The sequence below is a fragment of the Alternaria novae-zelandiae genome (genome assembly GCF_023758075.1).
Source record: "Alternaria novae-zelandiae strain BMP 2774 chromosome Unknown scaffold_33, whole genome shotgun sequence".
NCBI classification, from domain to species: domain Eukaryota; kingdom Fungi; phylum Ascomycota; class Dothideomycetes; order Pleosporales; family Pleosporaceae; genus Alternaria; species Alternaria novae-zelandiae.
Window position 1 is genome coordinate 71829 of NW_026056993.1, and position 26168 is coordinate 97996.

The 26168-nt window shown below is 53.5% G+C and overlaps 7 protein-coding genes across 7 annotated transcripts; 6 read left to right on the top strand and 1 right to left on the bottom strand.

The window, feature by feature from the left end:
- Window positions 1–1023: 1023 nt before the first annotated feature.
- On the top strand, window positions 1024–5549 carry ATG26 (Sterol 3-beta-glucosyltransferase; the record flags this gene model as incomplete). The annotated part of the gene is made up of 4 exons (XM_049403997.1): window positions 1024–1875; window positions 1924–2364; window positions 2415–5159; window positions 5241–5549. 4 exons carry the CDS (start codon window positions 1024–1026, stop codon window positions 5547–5549), a joined length of 4347 nt encoding a protein of 1448 aa, XP_049250222.1.
- A 1789-nt stretch (window positions 5550–7338) lies between these two features.
- Window positions 7339–9854, top strand: J4E88_010406 (uncharacterized protein; the record flags this gene model as incomplete). The annotated part of the gene is made up of 3 exons (XM_049403998.1): window positions 7339–7589; window positions 7641–9002; window positions 9050–9854. 3 exons carry the CDS (start codon window positions 7339–7341, stop codon window positions 9852–9854), a joined length of 2418 nt encoding a protein of 805 aa, XP_049250223.1.
- Window positions 9855–12184: 2330 nt separating this feature from the next.
- J4E88_010407 (uncharacterized protein) lies at window positions 12185–13970 on the top strand (the record flags this gene model as incomplete). The annotated part of the gene is made up of 3 exons (XM_049403999.1): window positions 12185–12247; window positions 12317–13736; window positions 13789–13970. 3 exons carry the CDS (start codon window positions 12185–12187, stop codon window positions 13968–13970), a joined length of 1665 nt encoding a protein of 554 aa, XP_049250224.1.
- Window positions 13971–14864: 894 nt separating this feature from the next.
- Window positions 14865–17222, top strand: J4E88_010408 (uncharacterized protein; the record flags this gene model as incomplete). Its single annotated transcript, XM_049404000.1, has 3 exons — window positions 14865–15155; window positions 15203–16023; window positions 16070–17222. The coding sequence occupies 3 exons, from the start codon at window positions 14865–14867 to the stop codon at window positions 17220–17222; spliced, it is 2265 nt and encodes a 754-aa protein (XP_049250225.1).
- Window positions 17223–17767: 545 nt separating this feature from the next.
- J4E88_010409 (uncharacterized protein) lies at window positions 17768–18495 on the bottom strand (the record flags this gene model as incomplete). The annotated part of the gene is made up of 2 exons (XM_049404001.1): window positions 17768–18172; window positions 18367–18495. 2 exons carry the CDS (start codon window positions 18493–18495, stop codon window positions 17768–17770), a joined length of 534 nt encoding a protein of 177 aa, XP_049250226.1.
- Window positions 18496–18883: 388 nt separating this feature from the next.
- On the top strand, window positions 18884–21322 carry RHP54 (DNA repair protein rhp54; the record flags this gene model as incomplete). Its single annotated transcript, XM_049404002.1, has 1 exon — window positions 18884–21322. One exon carries the CDS (start codon window positions 18884–18886, stop codon window positions 21320–21322), a length of 2439 nt encoding a protein of 812 aa, XP_049250227.1.
- Window positions 21323–23044: 1722 nt separating this feature from the next.
- On the top strand, window positions 23045–25552 carry J4E88_010411 (uncharacterized protein; the record flags this gene model as incomplete). Its single annotated transcript, XM_049404003.1, has 1 exon — window positions 23045–25552. One exon carries the CDS (start codon window positions 23045–23047, stop codon window positions 25550–25552), a length of 2508 nt encoding a protein of 835 aa, XP_049250228.1.
- Window positions 25553–26168: the final 616 nt, after the last annotated feature.

Consider the following 26168-nt stretch of genomic DNA (forward strand, 5'->3'; position numbering starts at 1 on the left):
ACTTAGGTATTCGGTTGTACAAGAGTACATCAGCCAATGAGAAGGATAAAGAATGACTGTGCCCTTGCATGTGATGTTTGAATCTTTGCATGTATGTCTCTGCTTGTTGCCATTTCGAGACGTCACCACATGCTGCCACGAGAGCCGTTTGACGAGGTGGCTGTTCCTTCCTCCGCGTCCACCGCCGATATATACCACCACAACAGCCTTTTCTTCTACATACGACCATAGGAATAAGTCAATAGCGCTTCCCGTTTGCTCAGCGGTACTCAAGCTTGTTACCGGCGCGTTAGTAGCTTCGTGGGTGACCAGAAGCGAATCCGCGCTGTTGTATGTTTTTGCCTTCTTTTTGCCCTGGTTTTGAAATGTAGGCATCGTGGAAGGTACCTTTCTTTTTGCCAGATCCAGGAACCAACGAACCGCAGGCGTGGGCTCATGATTGTGATATCCATCCGCATCCGCTTGTCTGCGCCTCCGTTGGAGTACCTGGCTGTCATCGCGTGGACTATTATAGTCCACGTTAGCGGACGGCAGCGCCTTGGGCTGGCGTTTACACGTGCACCTATCGATAAGTCTGACCAATGACGTCTGTAGACTGCTCCATCGGACCTGGGGGCTTGCAGCTTGCAACCTAGAAGCATGTGGGATGATAACGGATTCGAGTGAAATATACAGATTAATACACTGCCTGCCACACTCCACAGTTACCGGTCGCGGTCGTTGCCTGGAGGTGTGCGTGGGTAACCTTATCGTATCGCGCTAGTAGGTACCCCGGACGCATGCAGCACGCTCCTCAGCCACGAGACAGCTACAAGTCATTCCCTCAACGCTCCAATATGTGACCTTTAACGATCTTCCCAACTGCCCTGCAGCGTGCGATACCTTTCCAGATAGTAATTCGCAATACACTTCTGAGTCCACATCGCTGCCTTGACCAACCGTGGTACATCCGCCAGCACATCCGCGAGCAACCTTGACGATCCAATAACTGTTGAGTGCAGGCGCACGACGCCCCATCCCGAGATGGCGTCCCAAGACAGAAGCCAGGACAGTACGAGTCGCCGAATGAGCAGAAAGCGAAAAGACTCAAGAAGAGAAACGCGCGGTGTGTCTATGGACGTACCGGAGCGCTTCCGAGATGGGGACGATGCACAGGAGGACGTCACGGCGCCGAAGCGGAACAACACCATGTCGATGAACCAGTCGCTCTTCTCCATGATAACCCGCGCGGGTCAGCAGTCGCAGACGGACCTGGGCACGATGCAAGAAGTCGACTCCGGCGATAGCGACGACGGAGGCAAGAAGGCGCCCTACCGCAACCTCGACGGCGCAGCACGACTAAGTCGCTTGAGCTCAGCCAACGACTTCCAGAGTCCAGCTGGAGACTTGGATGGGCCGACGGTAGAGAAGGGAAAGCACAGGCGCACACTCTCCGAGAACAAACTATTGCGTTCCCTGCCCAAGTTGAAGCTCTCCAGCCGGAAGGAAGCACGCTCAGACAGCCGCCGCAGCGATCAGATGTCCTCGTCACAGTTCCTCCCCCCGAAACCGTCACCCGATGACCTTCCGACCCCGCCGAGCGAACCGAAACCGAAGACCAAGGACAAGACCAAGGTTGCGGCCGGCGAGGATACACATACAGACAAAGGGAGGAGCTCAGGTCGACGGAGTAGACACGGAAGCTCCGCGGGGCTTGCTAAGAGCAAAGCCCCCGTCACGCTTGCTCAGAGGATACAGCAAATATTCGAGTTTGAAGAGGTGGAGGAGGTTATATCAGAGTATCCATGCTGGCTGCTCCAAAGCATCCTGCTGCAAGGGTACATGTACATCACCCAGAAGCACATATGCTTCTACGCGTATATACCTAAGAAACATGTAAGCACCCTCCGCCCCGCAGTCAACATGATGTGCTAACCCTCTCAGCACGACGTCAGCAAAACAGGCTACCTCTCCAAACGCGGCCGCTCAAAGTTCAACCGCTACTGGTTCGTTCTCCGCGGCGACGTCCTCGCATACTACACCAACCCTACCGAACTCTACTTTCCGCGCAACCGAATCAACCTGCAATACGCCATATCCGCCGAAGTCGTCGAGCCCACAAAGAAGGGAGAAGAAGAGACTAGCTTCACCATCACTACGGATGAGCGAAAGTATCTGTTCAAGGCGGACAGTGCGGCGAGCGCGAAGGAGTGGGCGAGGAGTATCCAGAAGGTCATCTTTCGGACACATAATGAGGGCAATAGTGTCAAGATTAGCTTGCCGATTCAGAATGTGCTGGAGATTGAGGAGAGCAGCATTCTGGATTTGGCGAATACGGTCAAGGTGAGGGTTATTGATAACGACGAGACGTTTGCTATCGATGAGGTATGTGTTCTTCCCTATCATACGAATAGGATGTTTGCTCACTCCAACAGTACTTCTTCTCGTTCTTCAATCAGGGACAAGATGCGCTCAACGTTCTACGCATCATGATTAATGACAACGAGCACCATCAAGCCTTACAACAAGGTGTTGACGGCGAGGCATCTACGCCGACAGGTCAACGCGAATCTGTAGCATCGCCAACCACTACTGCTGAGACACCACACATACATGAAAACGTTCGCGCTACGCTTTCGCCTTTGCAGGTACCGCGTGCAGGAAGGTCGAGCATAAGCGATGTATCTGCTCGGTCTAGCCATGATGCCAACAGAAGGAGCTGGGACGTGCGACGTAGCATGGACGCGAGCCGCACCTTTCGACGACCGAGCGGCGAAGTACAAAGACCAAGCAATGAAGCGCGACGAAGCTTCAGTGGTAGAGGTCGTCCAGGGGACCGAACTCCTCTGTCGCCTAGAGGAGCGGATTCCGAGTCAGCCAATCTTTCACTCGATCCGGGTACCGAATCGTCTGTCGCCATACAATCCATGGATGAAAGCAGCGCTTCTGCCTCACAAATACTGGACCGCTCCGACTTATTCCGTGGTCCCGCGAATCACGCAATCAACGCGCCTTTACACAAGCTAGACACTCAAGCCAGAGATTCACAAGACACAGCGCGTTCGGGCCAACCGAAATCCGCAAACACTGCGCATCGCTTAAAGCAACCCCAAACACCGACAGGCGCGCCTGATCTGGACGACGATACAGACACTAGCGCACAACCTCGCCTATCAGGGTCCTCATCCGCTCTACAAGATATCGCCTCCTACCCGCTCCAGAAGGCGTCGGGCTTAGCGGGATTCTTCAGGACCCGCTCGAAAAAGATGGGTAACTTACTCGCGACAGAATCCATGGGTTACTACGAGAAGGTGTCTGGTATGCTCGCTGGCGGGCGGAAACACTATACCACTGCCGACGGACTAGAGACTGGAGATCAGGTTCATGGTTTCGAGGACGACGAGGACGCGGCGAAGGCTGCGGAAAACTTCCAAAATCACTTCGCCTTCCCCGACACCGAGGTGTTGCAGTCGTCGTTCTTTGCGTCGCTGCAGCGCGTCCTACCAAACTACGGCAAGATCTATATCAGTGGCAACTACTTTTGTTTCCGCGGCCTGCTGCCCACGTCTAAGACTAAGGTCATCATTCCCATGCGGGATATCGAGAATGTCAACAAGGAGAAGGGATTCCGACTGGGCTACCATGGTCTTGCTGTCGTCATCAAGGGCCATGAAGAGCTCTTCTTCGAGTTCTCAAAAGCAGAGTATCGCGATGAATGTGCCATCATGGTGCATCGCGTCCTAGAGAATAACAGGTATCTCGACGATGAGGATGATTCTTCTTCGGGCGTTGACAGCGAGGACGAGGCCGCAAAGGCTGAGCACGACCTGCTACAACAGGCTCGTGACCATACCGACACAGAAAAGAAGGTGGACGTATCGGAAGTCGTACGCGCTGCAGAGCACGATCGCATCCCACTCGTATTCGACGACCCTCTCGCCTCTATCATCGATTTCAAGCCCCCGAAGCCGCTGAAAATCGGTTGCCTTACTATCGGATCTCGAGGCGACGTGCAGCCATATATTGCGCTATGCAAAGAGCTGATCAAGGAGGGACACGAGGCGAAAATCGCGACTCATGCTGAATTTGAGCCCTGGGTGCGGAAGCATGGTATCGGCTTCGCGGTTGTCGACGGCAACCCAGCTGAGCTCATGCGAATCTGTGTCGAGCACGGTATGTTTACGGTCGGCTTCCTGAGAGAGGCCAACGCCAAGTTCCGCGGATGGCTCGACGACGTGTGTAGTTCAGCCTGGCGGGCATGTCAAGGTGCAGACTTGATCATCGAGAGCCCGAGCACGATGGCTGGTATTCACATCGCAGAGGCTCTAGAAGTCCCGTACTTCCGCGCCTTCACGATGCCATGGACGCGCACGCGAACCTACCCCCACGCATTTGCCGTCATGGAAAACAAGCAGGGCGGTGCTTACAACCAGTTCACGTACGGAATCTTCGACAAGATGTTCTGGCTAGCCATCTCCGGGCAGATCAACGCCTGGCGACGACGCGAGCTGGGACTGCCGCCCACGACCATGCGTAAGATGCAGGCGAACACGCGACCGTTCTTGTATAACTTCAGCCCCCACGTAGTACCGCCGCCTTTCGACTGGCCCGACTGGGTCCGCGTCACCGGATACTGGTTCTTGGACGAGAGCGAGGGCTACGAACCTCCAGCGGACCTAACCGCCTTCATCAAGAAGGCGCGCGACGACGGCAAGAAGCTTGTCTACGTCGGCTTCGGTTCCATCGTCATCGACGACCCGGCCGCCCTCACAAAAACAGTCGTAGACTCCGTCCTCAAAGCCGACGTCCGCTGCGTCCTATCCAAAGGTTGGTCCGACCGACTCGAAACCAAAGACGCGTCCAAACCCGAAATCCCCCTGCCCCCCGAAATCTTCCAGATCCAATCTGCGCCCCACGACTGGTTGTTCAAGCAAATGGACGCGGCGGTGCATCATGGTGGGAGTGGTACGACGGGTGCTAGTCTGCGCGCTGGTATACCAACGATTATCAAACCTTTCTTCGGCGACCAGTTCTTCTTTGCGCAACGCATTGAGGATCTTGATGTGGGGATTTGGCTCAAGAAGGTCAACACTAGTGTGTTTAGTCGCGCGCTTTGGGAGGTTACGAATAATGAGCGATATATTGGGAGGGCTAAGAGGTTGGGGCAGAGGATTAGGAAGGTAAGTCAACCACACTCCTCCACTATCCCTTTCCATCATCCATTTTCAGAAGTCGGTTTTCCTAACACATTTGACTCATAGGACAACGGTACTCAAGTCGCCATCCAAACCATCTACCGCGAACTCGACCGCGCACGCACGCTCATCAAGACTCATGGCAAACAGCCTGGTTATGAAGATGCTGATGCTACAGACGATGGGTTCGGCGACGAAGACGACTGGACACTTGTTGATGATGGGGGCGAGAAAGCAGAGGTTTCTCATCCTTATGTGGTTAAGGAACCGGTGGTGGGGGTGGAGCAGGATGCGGAGAGGATGGGGGGTGGGAGTGCGGTGCTGGGGAGTATGGTACGAGAGGAGGCGGGGAAGACGAGTAGGAAGGAGAAGTGAGCTGGGGATAGGGGGTTGAGGGAGTGGGTTAGAAGATGATGGTTTCTTCACACGTTAATTATCGCGGCAAGGATATCGCTTTGGCCTTGGCTTTGGGTAGGGATGGGTCTAGGGCGTTTTTGGGATTCTGCATGATGTTATAGAGTAGATTGTTACGATACCACGTGGTTTTGATGGGCCTCTGCGCACATGTTGTTTTTTGGTCGTGAGCGTATTTAGCCGTAGGTAATGGAATGGTGGATGAGCACGCAGTTTCATGTGCAAAGCGTGTTCGCGTGTATATGGAGACGACCACTTCAGACGAACAGCCTGGCGAACCACCGTTACCAAATATCCCCCCCCTAATGTACACAGCCAAGGTTCTCTCGCGAAAACACCCCTTAGGCTCGAGCGCGAAAGACAAAGAAGAGGTCGCGTGTATTTGACGGTTTAGCGTTTGACGGACGGGGGTGGGGCTGATGAGTAGATCGTCGTTGCCTAAACGTGGAGTGCTACCAACTATCTTCTGCTTGACCAATCTCGGATCACCCCGAATATGTTGCTGCTCGTATGCGACTAAGAATATCATAGGCCGCAGAATGATGTTCGTGATAGTTGAGTCTTGATAGTTTGTGTGTGTAGATATGGCGAATGCAATGCTGCTAAAGTGCAGCCTAGAAGTCGCATTATTATGTGTGAGGGCTACATGTATTTCTGATGACTCGAATCTATACATCGAGCACGTGTGTATGCGGCAAGAGTATAAAACTGTCGAGTCATATCATGTTATGTCGCCGCATGGTGCACTCTAAAGACGTCGATTTTCCCAAGAACGGGTTGCTAGCGGAAATGGCACGTGATGTGAGACCGCATCTCCCAGAGCACAAGATATATCGCTCGAAGAGGGTCCGGGGTATCTTTCACGATCAAGTGCAGCGTACCTAGGTAAGAAGCCGTGCCTGTGGTGTGTGAGGGCTACATACATCTTTAGTGAGTCAAAAGAATACGGCATGCGCAGATGTGGGCATCAAGAGTATACTTGCATAGGACTTCAAGGCTATGAAAATCGTGCGTATACGTCAGATAAGCCATCTCCCACAGATCGATCGTGCAATGTCGTAGCCTGGTGTTCGCGAGGGTAAAGTCTTGGCATTCCTCGGGGCTTCAGACGCGTCTAGGCCACTACTACCCTACCAAGTCGAAGGAGGTATCGCGGAAAAAGCATTGCATCGATTCCCAATAATAGGTACCGTTGAGTTCGTGGATGGACTCGTGATGACTGGTGATAAACGCGTCGTCCTATTTGGAGAGCGCTCTTTGTCTTTGGTGGCATGTTTGAGGTAGTGGCAGTCGCGCTAGTATGGTGGCTGAGAGGTATAAAGATGGCCGCCCCTCGCTCCCAAATATTTGGGGGAAACCGAGCCGCGACGCCATACGTCAACCCCGGTCGCGCAGCACCTCACCACCTCATACACGAAATAAACTGAACACACTGGAGCCTACATTGACGCCAGATCTTGCAATCTACTTGCGCTATCGTAGTGTAGTCTGCAAACCTATTCAGGTTTCTACTTCTCCGAGGTCTCACCCACGCTCCACCTAGCCCGTCGCACCACATCCGGAAACTACACCTTCACTCTCAACTTAATTTCAGCACGTTGGCGCCAGACGTCATAGCGCATCGCGACTGCGACCAAGCTTCCACTCACCACTCGTCGCCGCGGGAGTGCCGAATGCGCCGAGCCGAAGCACAACGCGCCCACGTCCAACACCACCACGTCGCCAGTCGCATGGGCTGCCTCACCTCGGCATGAAGATCGTTTCGCCCCGGGATCTCAGCTATCCCGTTACCGTCATCGACCTCCTTAAGAAGCGCGACGATGACGTCCAGCGGTCGGGCAAGCTGTTCAACTACAGCTATGACAGTCGCGTCACCGAGGGCGACAAGTGGGGAGGCGAGAAGACGGTCATGAAGAAGTTCAGGCAGACGTTTGCCGCGAGCACAGAGGGAAAGATCACGCGCTGGTTCATCAAGCCCGGCACCGTCATTGAGCGATATGGGTAGGCCTCCCGCGCGCCTGCTGTGCGCGCAACATGCTAACACGCCCGCAGAACTCCGCTCCTCGAGATTGAAGAGCCATGCACGCACGAGACACAGTTTGGCGGCCTCTGCGTCGACTGCGGCCGCGACATGACGCAGGTCGACTACCTCACCAAAGAGCTCGATGTCGGACGCGCAACGGTCAACATGGCGCACGACAACACGGCGCTCCTCGTCAGTCACAAGGAGGCGGTAGCGGCAGAGGAGGACGCCAAGAAGCGCCTGTTGAGCGCGCGCAAGCTGACCCTCATTGTCGATCTGGACCAGACCGTCATCCACACCACCTGCGAGCGCACCATTGCCGAGTGGAAAGCCGACCCCGAAAACCCGAACCACGATGCCGTCAAAGACGTACAGGGCTTCCAGTTGGCCGACGACAATGTCTCCAACGTGGCTGCAAACTGGTACTATGTCAAGATGCGCCCAGGCCTCAAGGACTTCTTCGACCGAGTCTCGAAGCTCTACGAGATGCACGTCTACACAATGGCCACCCGAGCGTATGCGCAAGCCGTCGCAAAGATCATCGATCCCGAGCGCAAGTACTTTGGCGACCGCATCCTCAGCCGCGACGAGAACTACACAGACAAGCTCAAGAGTCTGACGCGGCTCTTCTACCAGAACACAGCCATGTGCGTTATCATTGACGACCGAGCAGACGTCTGGCAATACAGCCCGCACCTCGTCCGCGTGCCCGTATTCAACTTCTTCCCCGGCGCTGGAGATATCAACGCGAGCTTCCTCCCTAAGCAGCAGGAGCTTGTGTCATTCGCAAAGGACAAATCGCCCCCGACACCGAAGAAGGCCACAACTGAGAACGCGACGACGAGTGTCGTATCCGTCCCAGGCAAGCCGCTCGAGACCACGACCGAAACTACGAATGGTGATTTGAACGAGCTGGGACAGCAACTCATATCATTAGCAGCAACTGAAGATTTGGAGGAGCAGGCCAAAGAGCAGGAGAAGCTCATCATAGCGCAACAAACAGAGCGACCTTTACTACAACAACAGCTCATGCAGGACAGGGAGGATGAAGAGACACCTGCCGAAGCTGAAACTCGCGACTCACGACCGGTCGAACAACCCAAGGTCCGACATAGTATCCTCAACGACGACGACAGAGGGCTCGACGTCATCGAACACAACCTCAACCTCGTCCACCGCACATTCTACGATGAATACAGGAAGGCCAAGAAGGTGCCAACAGGCGGTCGTGTGGCTGAGCTCAAGGGCGAGAAGAGCCCAAAGAAGCGCTCCATGGAAGAAGACGTCATTCCCGATGTAGCTGAGATTATGCCGCGCATCAAGAGCGAGGTGCTCGATGGTGCGGTGGTTGTCTTTTCTGGTATTATTCCGCTTGGTGTGGATGTCCTAACGTAAGTACTCGACAGCGAAGTCGCAGAGCGCAGCTAACCCTCCCCAGATCGGACTTCGCACTATGGATCGGAAGCTTTGGCGCAGAAGTTACTACGAACGTTACACGGAGAACGACCCACGTAATCGCCAACCCCGATCGAAAGACGACGAAAGTAAAGCGAGCCGCCCGATACCCCCACATCAAAATCGTGAACCCCGAATGGATGTTCCAATGCTGCACCAGATGGGAGCATGTAGACGAGACACCCTACATAATCGAGACCGATGCGGCGGAGCGAGGCGGCTCACCCATCGCCGACCTGGAAGATGAGAGCCTCGACGGAACAGGGGATGAAGCCGCAGACAATGCGTCCCCCGTAGTCGAAATGTCAAACGACGACTGGGCGCAGCTCGACGACGAGCTCGCTGATTTCATGAACGAAACCGACACAGACGGCGGCGGCAGCGAATCAGATTCCGACAGCGTCCGATCAGACAACAGCACCGCATCAGATACCCAGCAACAAGCCGCCAAGAAGAAGCGGAAACGCACAAACTCCACCGACGTCAGCGAGACGGAGGAGAGCGATAGCAGCGTCAACAGCACCACCTCGCGCCTCCAACGGCGGAAGAAACGTACCATGGAGCGGGTGACGTCACTCACAAATGTCGTTACCGCCGATAAATCAGGTCTACCCAGCCCGGAAACCACGGGGCCGGAAGAAGACCAGGGGGATGTAGACGGTGACGACGAGGAGATGAAAAATCCCGAGGCAAATGGGACGACGGCGCCAGATCTCCAGGACGACTATGACGATGGTCTTGAAGCGGAGTTACTGGCTGGCTTCGGGGATAGTGATGGTGAGGAGTAGTATTTGACCCGTCGACCTAGGAGAAACTGAACACTATGAAGACTACATTACTATCTAGTTTTGTAGTTTTACTTACTCTGTTCTGATGTAGTCTGCAGACCTGTTCATCCTTTTCCGCGTACAAGGTGACTGGTTCCATGTCTTCTTTAAACGGGCATGATTATTTTTCCCATGTAAGAAGGTGTGTGGTATGCGATTTTCAGCTTCTTACCTGTCTACCTGTCTGCATAGCGAGGTGTTCTTGGCTGTTTGGCGTTGCTTATTACTTTATATATTCTGGTGGGTTTAGGGGTTACGCTCGCTTTTGGGTGGCGAGGGTTTGGGTTGGGGTGGTGCTTCAAGGGGAATTGGACTGGCTAGAACAGAGAGGGTGAGAATGCTGCTGTAGGCGAAATGGAAATGCAACAATTGAACACCCTGGGGTCTACGTTGACATTGGGGAGCCTGCTTTGCATGTTTCCATCTTGATGTAGGCTGCAGGCTTGATATCATGTCTTATTACTGAAGGGACTGTTGAAGTGATATTACATTGCGCTCGTACCCATCTCAACTATTGTTGCCTGAGAACCGCCCACTGCCACTCTACCGCGCTCATACACCATGTTTTCCCGCTTGTGACTTTTCCACGCGGACGTCGGGTACGATATGTGGTGGCGGCGGCGGTGGCGGAGCAGCAAGTCACAGCGGTGTGCCATATGGGATAAAGATGACCTCGGAAACGATTTGCGCATTCCTTCGAAAATACAGAGCGCATCATTGGCGTTTCTCAGCGTTACCCCGAGTTGAGCAACCTTTATAATGCTTTCTTCGGAAGCAATCATGTTCGCCTTGATGTTCGCCTTGCACAGCCCCTGACTCCGCCCACGGGTTGATTGTCCGGGTAAATCCATGGATGGTGGGTGTGGTGTGCATCGCTTAGGAGTTTGGAAGGATTCATGCTTGGAAGGGGGATATAAGCTTTTGGGGTTCTGCTTGTTTTTGAGGATTGGAGTGTAGGGACTTTTTGAGGAGATACTGTGTAGTACTCATCGCAATTATCTTGTACCACAACTAAGATCTGTTATCTACCTACCTACCCACAATCTTCACACAGAACCCACTATCAATCTCACCTCTACGCGCCCCCATCCAATCGCATCGCATCACCGTACCAACACTACACTACCAACACCCCAAACACTCACCCAACACTCACCCAAACCCTCACCCAACACCCACCCAAAATGGGCTGCATGACCTCCTCCCTCTCGCCCAAAAACCCTCACTCAGAGCAATGGGCTCCCCACCCCGACACCACCAACGCGAATCCCTCGGGGAACGGACACGGTTCAGATGACGATGAAGAGGGCCCAAAGAAATACGACCCTGCGGCTGCGGGGAGGGAGATGGCTAAGACGGGGAGGACGGCGGGTGGGATGGCGTATGCGGCGATGGGGTCGGAGGCGTATGGGGGAGGGCCTGTTGCTGGGTAGAGGGTGAAGATGGGGGAGATGGAGAGGAAGGAGGATGTTAGAGATGCAGATGGAATGATAGGGGTTCGGGATGGATATGGAACTTGTTGCTCTTATCCGATAACTATCTTTTTGCATACTCACCTGCGCACCTACGATCGCTTATTAATGCGTTTGTGTATTGTGATTTGTTACCCTGATGTACTACGGTAGCTTTTTGCTTTGTTCTGGTGATGTTTGAACGTGTTTGTAGATGCCTGGCGTTTCTAACAGCGGGTAGCTGATTGAACAACGAATGTATGAATGCGTGGAGGTGACGTAGCTGACAATGTTATAACTAGATCCAGGCTGGAGCGCGAGAGTTAGAAAACTGTCTTGGACTGTTGGGACGATCGATTGCATTGCGACCGAGCTGTCATCCAAACCACTCCCCTCTCCCTGTTCCCCACCTCGCTCCAATTACAACCAGCCAGCGCTGCACACGCGTTCACAGCCCAAGCTTACCCCAGTTTGTCGCTTAGGTTAGCGCTATTCACCTCCCGCGTGGACCCTTGTTCTTGGGCGGAGCTACATCGGTGGGTGGGTCTTTGGCGGGACACAAGTGAGGCTGAACCTACGAAAGGCTGCTTGCCTGCGCGCTTACTTCCTTTTTCCTGCCCCATCAACCCTTCCGCTCCTACTCCACTTTTACCGGTCAGTTTGCCGGACGTATTGCGATCGACTGCAGCTGTCTATCTTGCGGGCGATTAGGCAGCAGAGGAGAAGAAAGACTTCAACAAGACTTACGTAGACGGCCGCGCATATCGATAAGGCGACGAGCGAACTTGCTACGGGGTGCTCTCTGCGATATCTGGAGGGAGTCGAGGAAAAGCACACATGATGGCGCCGCGGTTGGCGTTTATGGACCTTTCGGTCGATCTGAAGACGTTGATAGTCCAGCATGTAAGTCTCTGGGTTGATGGTGGGTTCAAAGTAGCAGAAGAAGCACCAGGCTGACGCTACACCACACAGATCAACCGCCCAACCGACCTCAAGAACCTCTGCCTCACCTGCAAACAACTCCACGAGATCACCGTCCGCCAACTCTACTACGAAGTAACCCTCGACGTCGGTTCACCCCACGATACGCGCCTCGCAGCCTTCCTCAACCCCAAGAACATCGGCCTACAACATGTGCGGAAGCTGGACCTCTACCTCGCAGATGTCCTGGACAAATGCAACCAGCAGCAACAAGCCAACTTTGCTATTCGCATGATCTTGGAGTTGCTACCAGAAAACCAACTAGAGAAGTTCTCGTGGCACCCGTGGTCGCCGTTTTCCGGAGATAATCTGGTGTTGCTGTACAAGAAGCAGAAGCGCATGCGGTGGATGGAGAGCATTTCGCTGGATCGCAACGTTCTGCCAGAACTACAGAAGCTGCCGAATATTGAGACGTGCTTCCAGGAAGTGCGGAAGCTTGGCCTATACCCAGACTCACGCGAGGTCCTGGACTTTTGTCACTTCTTGCTGAAGAACGTGGCTGGGCGCAAGCTGGAGAAGATTACGCTGCATGCGAGCTTCGATGAGATGGATCCGACCGTTACCATGCGCGAGCTGAACGATACGGTCAATGCGCCTGGACTCATTACTTCGACTATGTTCAGCCATATGCAGCCGTTCGCAAAGTGCACGCCGATCACACTCAATGAGATTACGCTACAAAAGCTACACCTGCGCTATGCTTCGGAAACGTACTGCAAGTTGATAGACTTCCGGTCCATCAAGAGCATCCGCATCTTCGGCTGTTCTGGTGCTGATGCCCTGTTCGCGGAACTCAGCAAAAGCTCAAAGCTGCCGGATAAGCTGGAGACACTGGAGTTCAAACACGATGATAACGCAGAGAACGACGGCTTAGGCGCTATCGACGGCTTCCTCGTTCTCGTCTCGGGTATCGAGACGCTCACTCTTGACCTCACATACGTCAAGGCCTTGCCAGCCGCCGCGGGCATCGTACGTCACAGCAAAACACTCAAAAGCCTCAACGTACACGCAAGCACCGGTCCCGACAGCTGCGACGAAGAGCTCGTCTACGACTACGCTTCCTTCTCACAAATCTGCAAAGACTGCACACTGCTTGAGCAAATCTCCGTAGCCTTCCCCGGCGTCAGCGTCATCCGCAGCAAGAACGACAGCTTCGTTAACTTCGAGAACTGCCTTGGTGATTTACGCAATCTGGCGACTCTCAACATCACTACCTGGCCTACCAACAGCCCTTCATCGACTAAGCTACCACGCAAGATCTACGAACACTTGCTTGCTGGCTTGGCACAGCAGGGCTTCGATCGTAGCGCCGCTCATGCGAAGGAGAAGGAGAGGAGTTCGAAGTTGGGTATCATCGCGTTTGGCTCGTCGGACAAGGTGTATGACCGTGAGGATAGTCAGAACCAGATCAGTACGTATCGCCCTCGCAGCCATAGAATACCTTTTACTAACCCACCTTCTAGTCTTTGTCAAAGGCCGTCAAATCGATCCACTCGGTAACGAAACCTCGACGGCAGTGCAGATCGGATGGTGTTTGCGCAAGTTTATCGATGCGGGCTCCAAGTCGGACATTCTGGATTTCTCGCTGTCGCGTAGTTCGCGGCCGCCGACAAGGAGCTCGCCGGATAGTGATGATAGCGATTGACAGGGGGATGAGGTTGTCGAATGGGGACAACCTGATGGGGATGATGGATGGTAGGGGTGTGGGGAGTGGTGGCGATGGGGGGTTAATGTTAAGAGGAACTGACTTATACGGTGGGTTGAGATGTTAGAGGCATGGTGATGCGAGCATATATACCAATTTGAAGGGATTAGCGGGCGTTGACACAGAAAGTCATTCTTTTTATCGATGTCGTCTCCGGTCCAAATGTCAAATCTGAGCAAAATGAACGCGTCCATGACATGTTTGTCTACGCGATTCGTTCATCGGACGAACATGCGTTCGTGGATCTCGGAGTATACTCCATTCGATAAGATCGACGCGCTAAGAGATTATCTGAATTGCGTCATTGAGCGGAAATGAAATCTGGACATGATGTTATGACAATGGGTCTACATTCATGCAGAAACGAGTACCATCACGCGTGGTGTAACGAGACTGGGGGTCCTGGAGAAGATGTTTTCGTCCTGCGGATCGTGCCTGCCCTAACATGATCTGTAGCTTGAAACAGCCTCTGAATTTTCATGCCATGAGCATGCAATGTCCAGCACCAACTCTAAACCGTCCACGTCTTCCAATTGCTAGCATCTGGTCTTGTTACACTCAATCGCATACCGCGAGCGGTCTCAGGCCATCTCTCCTTGTCCCTGTATCCATCTAACCGCGTCGGTAATTGCCGCGTCTGATCGGACCGCGAAACCTGTATGCAAGTAAGCCTACTAGAAGCTCTACTAGACCTGTCACGTTCGGTCAGGCAGTTGATCGCGCCCTGTCGTCTTGATACATCTGGAAGCTACCGAGCAGTTGTTTGTTTAACCGGAAGCTAACGGGACATCAGCCAACGTCCTTCCCTCGTCACGGTAGAACTGCGGCTACGCCATGACTTCTTCTCCGCATGCGTCGCAGTATCCTGCACCACCAGACGGCCAGGACCCGCATAATTACACGCCCTTGTATCCCAACGGGCAGGTTCTCGACGGTCAGGCACCGTCGTCGCGCATAGCCTACCCGCAAGAAGCCGCATACCCGAAGCTCGAGAATATCAACGAGGTGCTCCAGGCCCAGCAGGCTCTCCAAGCGAACCATGCCTTGAATCCTCCGCTGCCGCAGCAGTCCAAGCCGAACCGCCTGCGCAAAGCTTGTGATTCGTGCAGCATTCGCAAAGTCAAGGTGGGCACATTTAGTCATCATACTGTGATAGACACTGACGTCTGTAGTGCGACGAATCGGGCCCGCCGTGTAGAGCGTGCCTCGCGCTGGAGATTCCATGTACCTTTGAGCGCCCGAGCCGACGACGCGGACCGCCCAATAGGCATGCCGAAGCGATCAAGAAGCGCAGGATAGGCGACCTGGACTCCGAGTCGTCGACGCCGCAGTCTCCTACCAATGCCGCCCATGCGCTGGCGCAACTGCAGTCGTCGCATCCAGCCCAGCTCTCCGCCGAAGAGATATGCGCCCTGCCCACCCTGAACGCCCTCATCGACGACTTCTTCACCTTCATACATCCGCTATGTCCCTTTCCGCACGAGCCGTCATTCCGCGAGGCATGGGGGCATAGGGAGGACCTGACGAATCCGTCGTTCCTCGCCTTGCTGGCGTCCATGATCGCGGTCCTCGTCGCGTCCTTCCCTCGAAAACCACGCCTCCATCTCAACACGCAGACGCGACGCGAATACCCAAATCACCTCTCCCTCGTCGACAAGTGCCGGGACGTGTGCGCGCGGGCGCGAGGGCCTGGCTATCTCGACCGGCCCTCTTTGAACGTGTACGACGCGTGTACCAGCTACTTCCTCGGCTTGACCGGAGCCTACGTATTCCAATGGCGGCAACTGCGACTGTACCTGGCCGAGTGCCTGACCATCATCCGCTCCCTGGGTCTCCATAAACCCGAGGCTCAGGGCTATACCTATCTCGGTGGCATGCCGAGTGCGTGGGGCTCCAACGGACCGAACCACGACGGCTCGAGAGAGTTTAAAGTAGACTACATCACCGAGGAGATTGGTCGGCGCGTCTTCTGGACGGTCTTTGTGGGCGTGCGGTATGTTTAGCATTCTCCTGGCATCGATCATGACTGACTTTGACAGGACCATACAACAGCTCGGCGCTTCTTTCGGAGAGCTGATGATTGCGCCTGCAACACCTACCGAGCCTCTACCACCACTCCCCCGAGAAGTCGACGATGTACACATCTTCCCAAATGAGATACAACCGCAGCGTGAAGGGGTCGTCTCCATGCTCACTGGGTTCAACATCAATGTGCGCATCTTTCTGTCATACTCGTCGCTAGCAACGGCGGAGATGGCATTTGGCATTGACGAGATATTCGACTGGGATCGGCAACAACAGATCTTCGCCCAAAGCCTGCAGCGCTGTAGGCAGATTCTGGACAGCCTACCAGAGGTGCTCAAAGTCCGGCCAAAGTCCAGCAGCAATAATGGGCTCGAACAGCAGAAACCCTACTACCCGCCCATGCCAGAATACTCTGGGATGCGAGACCCCGCCATGGACACACATCACAAACCGGAAGCGCACGAACTGCGACGCTACGAGATCCAGAAAGCGAACATCTACGCCAGCCATCTGTCCACTCGCTCGCACCTTGTGGAAAAGTACTTCCTTCAACTGGATAAGTATCAGCGGTCGAAGGGCCAAGCTGGTGCGCAAAACACGTCCAACGTCCTCGCAGCAGGAATCGACAGGTTTGTATCCGGAACGACAACCGACTCCGACGCGCTCGAAAAGGCAATGTCAGAAGAGCGCGAACAAGTGGTCAAAGACCTCCTCGTGGTCCTGGGCAGCATCGACATGGTCAACATGGAGCCCAACGGCGACTCCTTTGTAAGTCTCTACGTTTACTTGCAAAACTCAGATTTCCTCTACCCCGTCCATGAGATTGACGACTACGTCATCTCCATGTCGACACGTGATTTCTTTCGCCCAAACACCATCAGCCCGATCGCAAGCTTACGGTTCATGTCGACACAGACGCAGAAGATTCGCTCGATTGCTAGTACCCTGCTTGAGGTGCCGAAGGAGAGACGGGGGAGTGTGGCGTTGCAGCATCAGGATTACCTTTACAAGTTTTTGGATATTTTGAGTAAGTTGGAGAGGGTAAGTCCTGAGGCGAGTGATCCGAGTGGCGCGTTGGATGAGGAGAGTGAATTGAGGCTTTGGGCGGATTTGAGGGATCATCAGTTGAGGTTCCAGGAGCAGGGGGGTGTTTATGGGTTTTCGTGAGGGAGAGACATGAAGGAGTTTTATGACGGCGCTGGTCTTTATTGCGAGGTGACGAGATCGCATTGGAGCATGCCGGTGCTGATGGTTTGCGCTGGGCACTCAAGGTAATAATGAGCACCAGTTCGAACGGATGGAACGCAGTTACAGTGCCGATGCTACTCTCGCAATGAGGATCGTATCGGGAAGATTTGGGGTGAAGATGTAACAGTAGGAAGTGTCATTGCTATCTTGTCGCAATCATTGTTAGATACAGTCAAATATATGTTGGCATAAAAGCCTCGTCATACTCATCCTAATCACAATTCCACTCCAGCATTCCAGTTCATATACAGTCGAAATTGATCATGCATCATGAGTCTATCCAAGTATACAGTATATGTACAAGCTCTTATCCACTCAACACGTAAATACCCTCAGAGTATGCCATGTGCCCAAGTCTCGTTCCACAGCTCCTGTTCCAGGCAAGATTTCTTGCTGACTCCAGTGCTCTTCCATCTCATCTACTTCCAATAATATCCACCTCTTCCCAGCACTTCCTCCCCCATCTACGGCACAACCACGACCCCAATACTCCCCGCCTGCCCCACCACACTCCTCGCCACGCCCTCCAAACTCAACCCACTCAACCTCGTCTCGCCATGCTTAATCTTCGCAATCTCATACACATGCTTCAGACTAACCGTGCCCACAGTCCCTTTCACAGCGTTCCCCACCGTCGGACTACTCGTCGACGTTTTTCCTTTTTGCCCGTCGTGGTTGTTCATGGGTCCCGGCACGTTTCCGGCTCCTCTTATCTTGTTCTTGGTGGGGAGCACGCCGGCGGCGGAGAGGAGGAGGGTGGCGGTTGGGGGTGTGCGCAGTTGGAAGTGGAAGGAGCGGTCTGGGCGGACGGTTATGCGGGCGGGGATGGGGGTGCCGGGGGTGTAGTGGGCGGTGCGGGCGTTGAACTCCTGCGGTGGGTGTTAGTATTGGGTATGGGTATGGGTTGGGTTTGCGATGATTGAGGGGGCTGAGAAGAGTGCGTAGGCAAGCATAAGATGGATAGTCCAACTTTGAATAAGGCTTTGCAATCGAAAATGAAGGTTGTAGGTGCCGCCATAGTGCGTAGAAATGTATGCGACAATTGGAAAGATAATAGACGTACTTTGCAGAAATCCATGCTCTTCACACCTTTACTTCCCAGCGCGGGACCGACAGGCGGTGAGGGCGACGCTTGCCCTGCGCCTACGATCAATTTAACGATTTGGTCTTTTGCTATTGCTTTTCGCGCCATGGTGGGTGGGGATGTCGAACGTGTTGGGGTGGGCGCTGGGGAATTTGCGGAGATGGGCTCGGAGGTGTCGGTCACAGGGTTTTCTGAGGTATGTTGAGGTGGAGGATTGACGCGTTGGACGTTTGGAAATGATGGGAATGCGATCAGAAAGTGATGGAGATACTAGATCTAGGTATGATAGAGATTCTTGATGTTGGTGGGATGACGATGCTGCCTGTCGTTCCACGTGACGACGTGATGGAGCTAACAATCTACGCGTCGCAATTCCGCCACCTGGGAGCACTGATCAGCACTCCCGCACGACACTCCCTTTCCTCCCATCTCCCACCACATCGACCTGATATAGGCTGCCAAACCTCACAGTGCCTATCACAAGTGTCAATTCTTCATGCATCGGCCGAAAACTCTCGCAGCAGGCGAGGCCACCCCGGCGAAGCCCGCGGCGCGTCTTTATGGTGGCACTCCACAGTCAACCGAACGACTCATCAAGCCTTTCCGATGCCCCGGCTCAGCAACAGTATCCAGTGTCTCAACAAAACCCGCAAGGAAGAGGAGGAAGGTTGATTACTCCGGTGCTGGAGGTGAAGATGGAGAGAGCGATAAGCCATACTCGAATGAAGACCGGTTAGCCCTCGCCACACGAGACGCAAACCGATTTCCCGTCTTCAAGCCGAAAGACAAAGACACCGCATTTAGAACCAAGTTTATCGTTCCTTTAGTCAACAAGGATGTCGGCGCCTATAACCCGAATCGACCGGCACCGCTGCTGGGTATGCGCACTGGAACTGTCTTTGTTGCGCGACCACTACATGACCCGAGCGGAGAGTTTGCGATAGTACTTTACGATCCTACAGTTGACGACAAGCCGATACCGAAGGAAGAGGCGGAACCGAAGCTGAGTCAGACAGAGAAGAAGGAGATGGAGGCGCCGCTGGTACACAAGAGTTTGGCGGAGATACTGGGGTTGAAGAAGAAGGTGGACAATGAGCGGCCGCGTGTGCCGGTTGTCATTGATCCAAGACTTGCGAAGGTTCTGCGACCGCATCAAGTTGAGGGTGTGAAGTTCTTGTATCGCGCCACGACGGGTATGATCGATCCCAAGGCGAATGGATGCATCATGGCAGACGAGATGGGTCTCGGAAAGACGCTACAGTGTATCGCGCTTATGTGGACACTACTCAAGCAGTCACCCGATGCTGGCAAGTCGACGATACAAAAGTGCGTCATCGCTTGTCCGTCAAGTTTAGTGAGGAACTGGGCGAACGAGCTTATCAAGTGGCTTGGGAAGGACGCCGTCACACCCTTTGCGATTGACGGCAAGGCATCGAAGGAAGAGCTCATCCAGCAAATACGGCAGTGGTCGATCGCATCCGGACGCGCAGTTGTCAGACCCGTCCTCATTGTGTCGTACGAAACCCTGCGCCTCTACGCCGACGAGTTTGGACAGACACCTATCGGGTTAATGCTTTGCGACGAAGGCCATCGACTCAAGAACGGTGACAGTTTGACATTTACCGCGCTCAACAACCTGAACGTGCAGAGGCGAGTCATCCTTTCGGGTACACCCATCCAGAACGATCTATCGGAGTACTTTGCGCTACTCAACTTCGCCAACCCCAACTACCTCGGCACGCGCATGGAATTCCGCAAACATTACGAGATTCCCATTCTGAAGGGTCGCGATGCGAATGGAACGGATGCGGATATTAAGAAGGGTACTGAGCGTCTCACCGAGCTTCTCGGGTTGGTCAATAAGTTCATCATTCGGCGAACCAACGACATTCTTTCCAAGTACCTGCCAGTCAAGTACGAGCACGTCGTATTCTGCAACCTTGCGCCATTCCAGAAGGACCTGTACAACCACTTCATCAAGTCACCCGATGTCCAGAGTCTACTCCGCGGCAAAGGCTCGCAGCCGCTCAAGGTCATCGGCATGCTCAAGAAGCTCTGCAACCACCCCGACCTGCTCAACCTACCAGAAGACTTACCAGGGTGCGAAGACAAGCTACCAGACGACTTTGTACAAAAGGACGCGCGAGGCAGAGATCGCGAGGTCAAGACATGGTACTCCGGCAAGATGGCTGTCTTGGATCGCATGCTCGCCCGCATCCGCGCCGAAACCAACGACAAAATCGTCCTCATTTCCAACTACACGCAAACCCTCGACATCTTCGCCATGCTCTGCCGCTCACGCGGCTACGGCTGTTTCCGTCTCGACGGCACCATGAACGTGAGCAAGCGCCAAAAGCTAGTCGACAAATTCAACGACCCCGAAAGCCCCGAGTTCGTCTTCCTCCTCTCCTCCAAAGCCGGTGGCTGCGGTCTCAACCTCATCGGCGCGAACCGCCTCGTCCTCTTCGACCCTGATTGGAACCCCGCTGCTGATCAACAAGCCCTCGCTCGTGTGTGGCGTGACGGACAGAAGAAAGATTGTTTCGTGTACCGCTTCATCACCACTGGTACCATCGAAGAGAAGGTCTTCCAGCGCCAGTCTCACAAACAGTCTTTATCGTCTTGCGTCGTCGACAGCGCGGAGGATGTTGAACGCCATTTCTCACTCGACTCTCTCCGCGAGTTGTTCCAGTACCGCGATAATACTACGAGTGACACACACGACACGTTCAAGTGCAAGCGCTGTAGAAAGGAAGATGGAAGACAAGTGGCGAAAGCGCCGGCGATGCTTTACGGTGATACGAGCACGTGGAATCACTTTGTCAATGATGGCGAGAGTGGGCCGCTGGGCAAGATTCAGGATTTGTTGTTGAGGCAGGAGACGGGCGATGGGTTGAGGGATGTTAGTGCTGTGTTTCAGTATATTAGTCATTGAGTGGGTGGTATGGTGTGGGCGTGGGATGAAGGTGCGGATGAGCACGATGAGGGTGTTGTCAGCATGTGCCATTTGCATAGTTTTTTCGAAGTTTTCAGCGTTCATGAAGCGTGGTGTTAAGATGGGCGGCGCTGGGTAGTGGGTTATGATAATGAATATGATATCTTTACGCTGGGAAGATTTGGTCACTGCGCTTCCCCATCTCATGTCGTCTATGTTTGCATCTCGCATACGGACTTTGAAAGCAAGCATCGCGATTGCCGAAACCTACCTGTCGCGCTATGCCCATGACGCACACTGGTGTCTATCTTGATGTGCATATTCCTAAAGCGAACGTGCCGTGTAATCGCTGTTGCCCCATTCGCGAGAACGCGTTGCGTCATGCTGTTCGGATTAATGACGGAGTCATATCGGATGGAGTGATCGATGTGGTTGGTGCGGCCAACCGTGGATGTTGATTTGCAATCCGCGGTCCTTGGCGTGGTGGTTTCTTGGTTGGGAGGGAAGTTGCGACTTGATGTTGGGGCTGGACGGCGAGTATTGGGTACGGAGCACAACGGCGAAGGGTTTGGGGTTGTGGTTCGTGTTCTTCCATAAATGTCGGCGGCTTCTTTGTTTGGGTTGCAGATGGTCATGCGCTTCAACAAAGGATGTCGAAGGCAACGTGATAAGCTCGAGAGCGTATGCTATTCTGCGCCAAAGTACTGTTCAGCACTGTGAGTATGGTGTCGCTAGCGGGTATGGCACATTTCTCCGGGGCCTATACAACGAGTGCACTGCCTGTAGCAGACCCATGGTGTTCACCCCATTCATGCCAGGCACAGTACCAAAGTCTGCGATGACTTTCATGCTGATACGTGCCACACTCTCACCATGCGCAAGAATCCCAGTGCATGGCTACTATCAGTACCGTCCATACGCAAACTCACCTATCACCACCACTCCGTTATTCCCTCGTCTCCACTTTTACCTTTACCGTCCCTTCTCTTCACGGCGGCTGCCTATGACGTGGCCCCACTCTTGTGACTCTTTTACACCCGCCCGGGCATGCTTCAGCCAACTCACCTCTCACCTCTCATCCATGGTTCCATCACGCTAGTCTCTGAGACGCCATATAGCTGGCTCTCCTCCCGCCTTCCTTCCTTCCTTCCTCCTACACTCTTCTTCCTCTCAACTTCCATCAGCCCACTCTGTGAAGACCAGCACCTGGAAAGCGCCTACCCTGAGGCTACAAGAACTTTTCATCTGACGAACCAACGAAACGCACGACGTTGTATCCTCCAGGCTCAAGTTTTGTCTCCATCTTGCTGCGGATAAGTTGAGGATTTCACGAACTTTTCATCTAACGAACCAACGAAACATACGACGTTGTATCCTCCAGGCTCAAGTTTTGTTTTCATCTTGTTGCGGACAAGTTGAGGATTTCACGAACTTTTCATCTGACGAACCAACGAAACATACGACGTTGTATCCTCCAGGCTCAAGTTTTGTCTTCATCTTGTTGCGGACAAGCCTCGTTGTAGTCGGCAACCGAAGTTTCCATCCCGCTAGCTAGCTCGCGCCACCTGGTCCGAGCTCCAACATTTCGTAGTCGAGCTCCACCATCCGAGTGAACCCTCGACGCCCACAAACCTCGCGCGCACACGCATACCATACCCTCGACTCGACACCACGATTCCGCCGAATCGCGCGACCGCCAACACACTCGAACTACCGCACATCATGGATTCCAAGCGCCGCAAGACCGGCGACCAGGATGTCAGCGCCTTGAGGTTGGCGTCGCGCCAGAAATACCTTGCCGAACGCGAAGCGCAACAACTCGCCCTACTCCGCCGCCAAGTCGCCGAGGAAGCAGAAGAGGAACAGAGACTGGGCAACAAGCTGAGCGAGAGAGAAAGAGCAGAGTTTAAGAAGAATCGTCAGACCCTGGAGCTGGCCGAGGCGCGAAATGCGATTGACGATCGGACGGAAGGGATGTTCATGATTCCTGATTCAGACTATTCGAGTAAACACGAGGCTCTTACGAAGAGACATAAAGAGAAGGGTTATGAGAAGTCTGAGGCGGAGCTCTGGGAGGAACAACAAACCAAGGCTGTTAACAGTCAAGCTAAGGTATTATCGAAAAACGACAGCATCGACAATTATGACTTCGTTTTCGACACATCCATGGAAGTAACGTTCAAACTGGATGAAACGACCCGTGTCGACGTGGATAAGCAGATGCTACAGCGTCAGCTGGATGAAGCAGAGAAGAGAGCACAGAGCATCGAGGACGTTCGGCGAAGCCTGCCGGTCTACAAGTACCGGGATGAATTGATCGCTGCCGTGGAGCAGCACCAGGTCATCATCGTCGTCAGCGAGACGGGGAGTGGAAAAAGTACGCAGATCCCGCGCTACATTCTCGATGCCGGTTTGGCTGAAGACGGTATGATTGCTGTGACACAGCCAAGACGTGTTGCGGCTATGAGTGTTGCCAGCCGCGTAGCAGAAGAGTACGGCTGCAAGCTCGGCAACGAAGTCGGATACAGCATTCGTTTCGAGGACAAGACGGGACCGAAGACCAAGATCAAGTTCGCTACGGACGGTATCCTGTTGCAAGAGGCCAAAACGGACCCCCTCCTGCAGAGCTACAGCTGCGTTATGATCGACGAGGCTCACGAACGGTCTCTGGCATCCGACTTGCTACTGGTTCTTTGCAGGGAAGTTTGCCGCGCCAGACCAGACTTCAAACTTCTCATCCTCAGTGCTACCATCAACGCTGCGCACTTCTCACAGTACTTCAACGACAGTCCAATCTTCCAGATCCCAGGCCAAACCTGGCCAGTTCAAGTTCTATACACGTCGGCGCCAGAGGCAAACTATCTTGCGGCGAGCATTACAACTGTAATGCAGATTCACATCAGCGGGGAGCCGGGTCACATCCTGGTCTTTCTTACAGGCGAGGAAGAGATTCAGGCAGCTATGGAAAGTCTAGAGGAGACTAAGAAAAAGCTTGGGTCCAGAATCAAAGAACTCGTTGTGCGTCCAATGTACTCATCCCTTCCTCAGGATCAGCAAAATTTGGCGTTCGCCCCAGTAGGCCCTGACGTGCGCAAAGTCCTGCTTTGTACCAACATTGCAGAAACTAGCGTGACGTTTGAAGGGGTTAGGCATGTCATAGACCCGGGTTATGCCAAAGAGAACACTTACGATAATACCAGAGGCTTAGCATCGCTGACAGTAACACCAATCTCGCGTAATTCGGCAAACCAGCGCAAAGGAAGAGCAGGACGTACGTCGTCGGGCTTTTGCTATCGCCTATACACACGAGCCGCGTACTACAACGAACTTCCGGAAGAGACGACCCCAGAGATCCAAAGAAGCTGCTTGGACTCAGTGGTCTTGACTCTGAAGCAGCTCCGTATAACCAACCTGCTTGAGTTCGAATTTTTGGACAGCCCCAGTCCTGCTGCCCTGATAAAGTCACTCGAGGAGCTGTACAGAATTTCGGCCCTTGACTCCACAGGAGCTTTGACACGACTGGGTCGGAGAATGGCGGAATTGCCTTTGGACATCAAGCTATCGAAGGCTATTATCGAGTCCGAGAAGTATGGCTGTCGGGAGGAGATTCTTGCAATCTGCGCCTTCGTCCAAGAAGCTCAACAACAAGTGTGGCTTCGCCCAAAGGACAAGAAGGTTGCGGCAGACGCTGCACGGAAACGCTTCACCAGCCTGGAAGGTGGGGACTTCTTAACCTACCTCAACATCTGGAATCAATTTGTCGAGAGTGGTTACGACCTTGCATGGGCACGGGAGAATTTTCTCCAAGGACGAGTCCTTAATCGCGTTAGGGATGTAAAAGACCAGCTCGAACGTCTCGCAGACCGTGTCGAAGTGCCGGAGTCGTCATGTGGCACCGATCATGTTGCAATTCGGAAGTGCCTTACTGCGGCGTTCTTCACCAATGCAGCTCGGCTGCAAAGAGATGGGCAAACCTACCGTGTATTGGCAAACAGCGGTTTGTCAGTTCATATCCATCCCTCCTCTCCGCTCATCGATAACCGACCGAAGTGGTGCATATTCGCCTCTCTCCAAGCCACATCAAAAGAATGGATGATGACTTGCGCGCCTATCGAGCCGGAGTGGCTGGTCGAGGTAGCACCTCACATGCACACTGAAAGCTCGATAGCCAAGCTCGGCGACAACAAGAAGATGCCCAAGGCGACGGCGAAGATGCTCAAGGAAAGATAGAAGGGAGGCTATGGAGATCAGATGAGCGTTAAGACGAGGATGATTTGGGGCGCGGCCCAAGTCTTTGACATAGCAACTCAGAAGCATGCTGTGTAGAAGAGTTCGATTTACCATGTTTTCACTTCCAACGGTGCGCTCTACAAATCATGTCATTTTGTGGCATGAGTGGTTTGTGGTACATAGCAATGTTTGCTATCCCGGAATGCCTTGCGCATAAGGCTGCGATGTTCATGCGATACTGATCTTGCGAGATCGAGGAAAAGGCGTTATCAGAGGAAGAAGGCTGGTTTACTGTGTTCAACATGATACCCTATTTTCTCTTTGCTTAGGTTAGGCACCTTCGGCTTATAGCGTAGCATGGTGCAATGAAAGATTTAAGTCAGACTATATCTACATGTTGGTACTGTGAAATGCTATGAACTCTTGTGCGGTTGTGGCCAAGAATAAGTCTTGGGGTGGTTAATATAGGTGAAACCGGCCGGGCGAGCAAAGCATGCGTTCCAAGGTTGTTTATGCTGCATTTCCAGGATAAATAACAAACTTATGTACGTAGTGGAAGCAAGTAGTTGCGAATATATTAAGAGTTACACGACAAGTTAAAGTATGTTTGAACCTT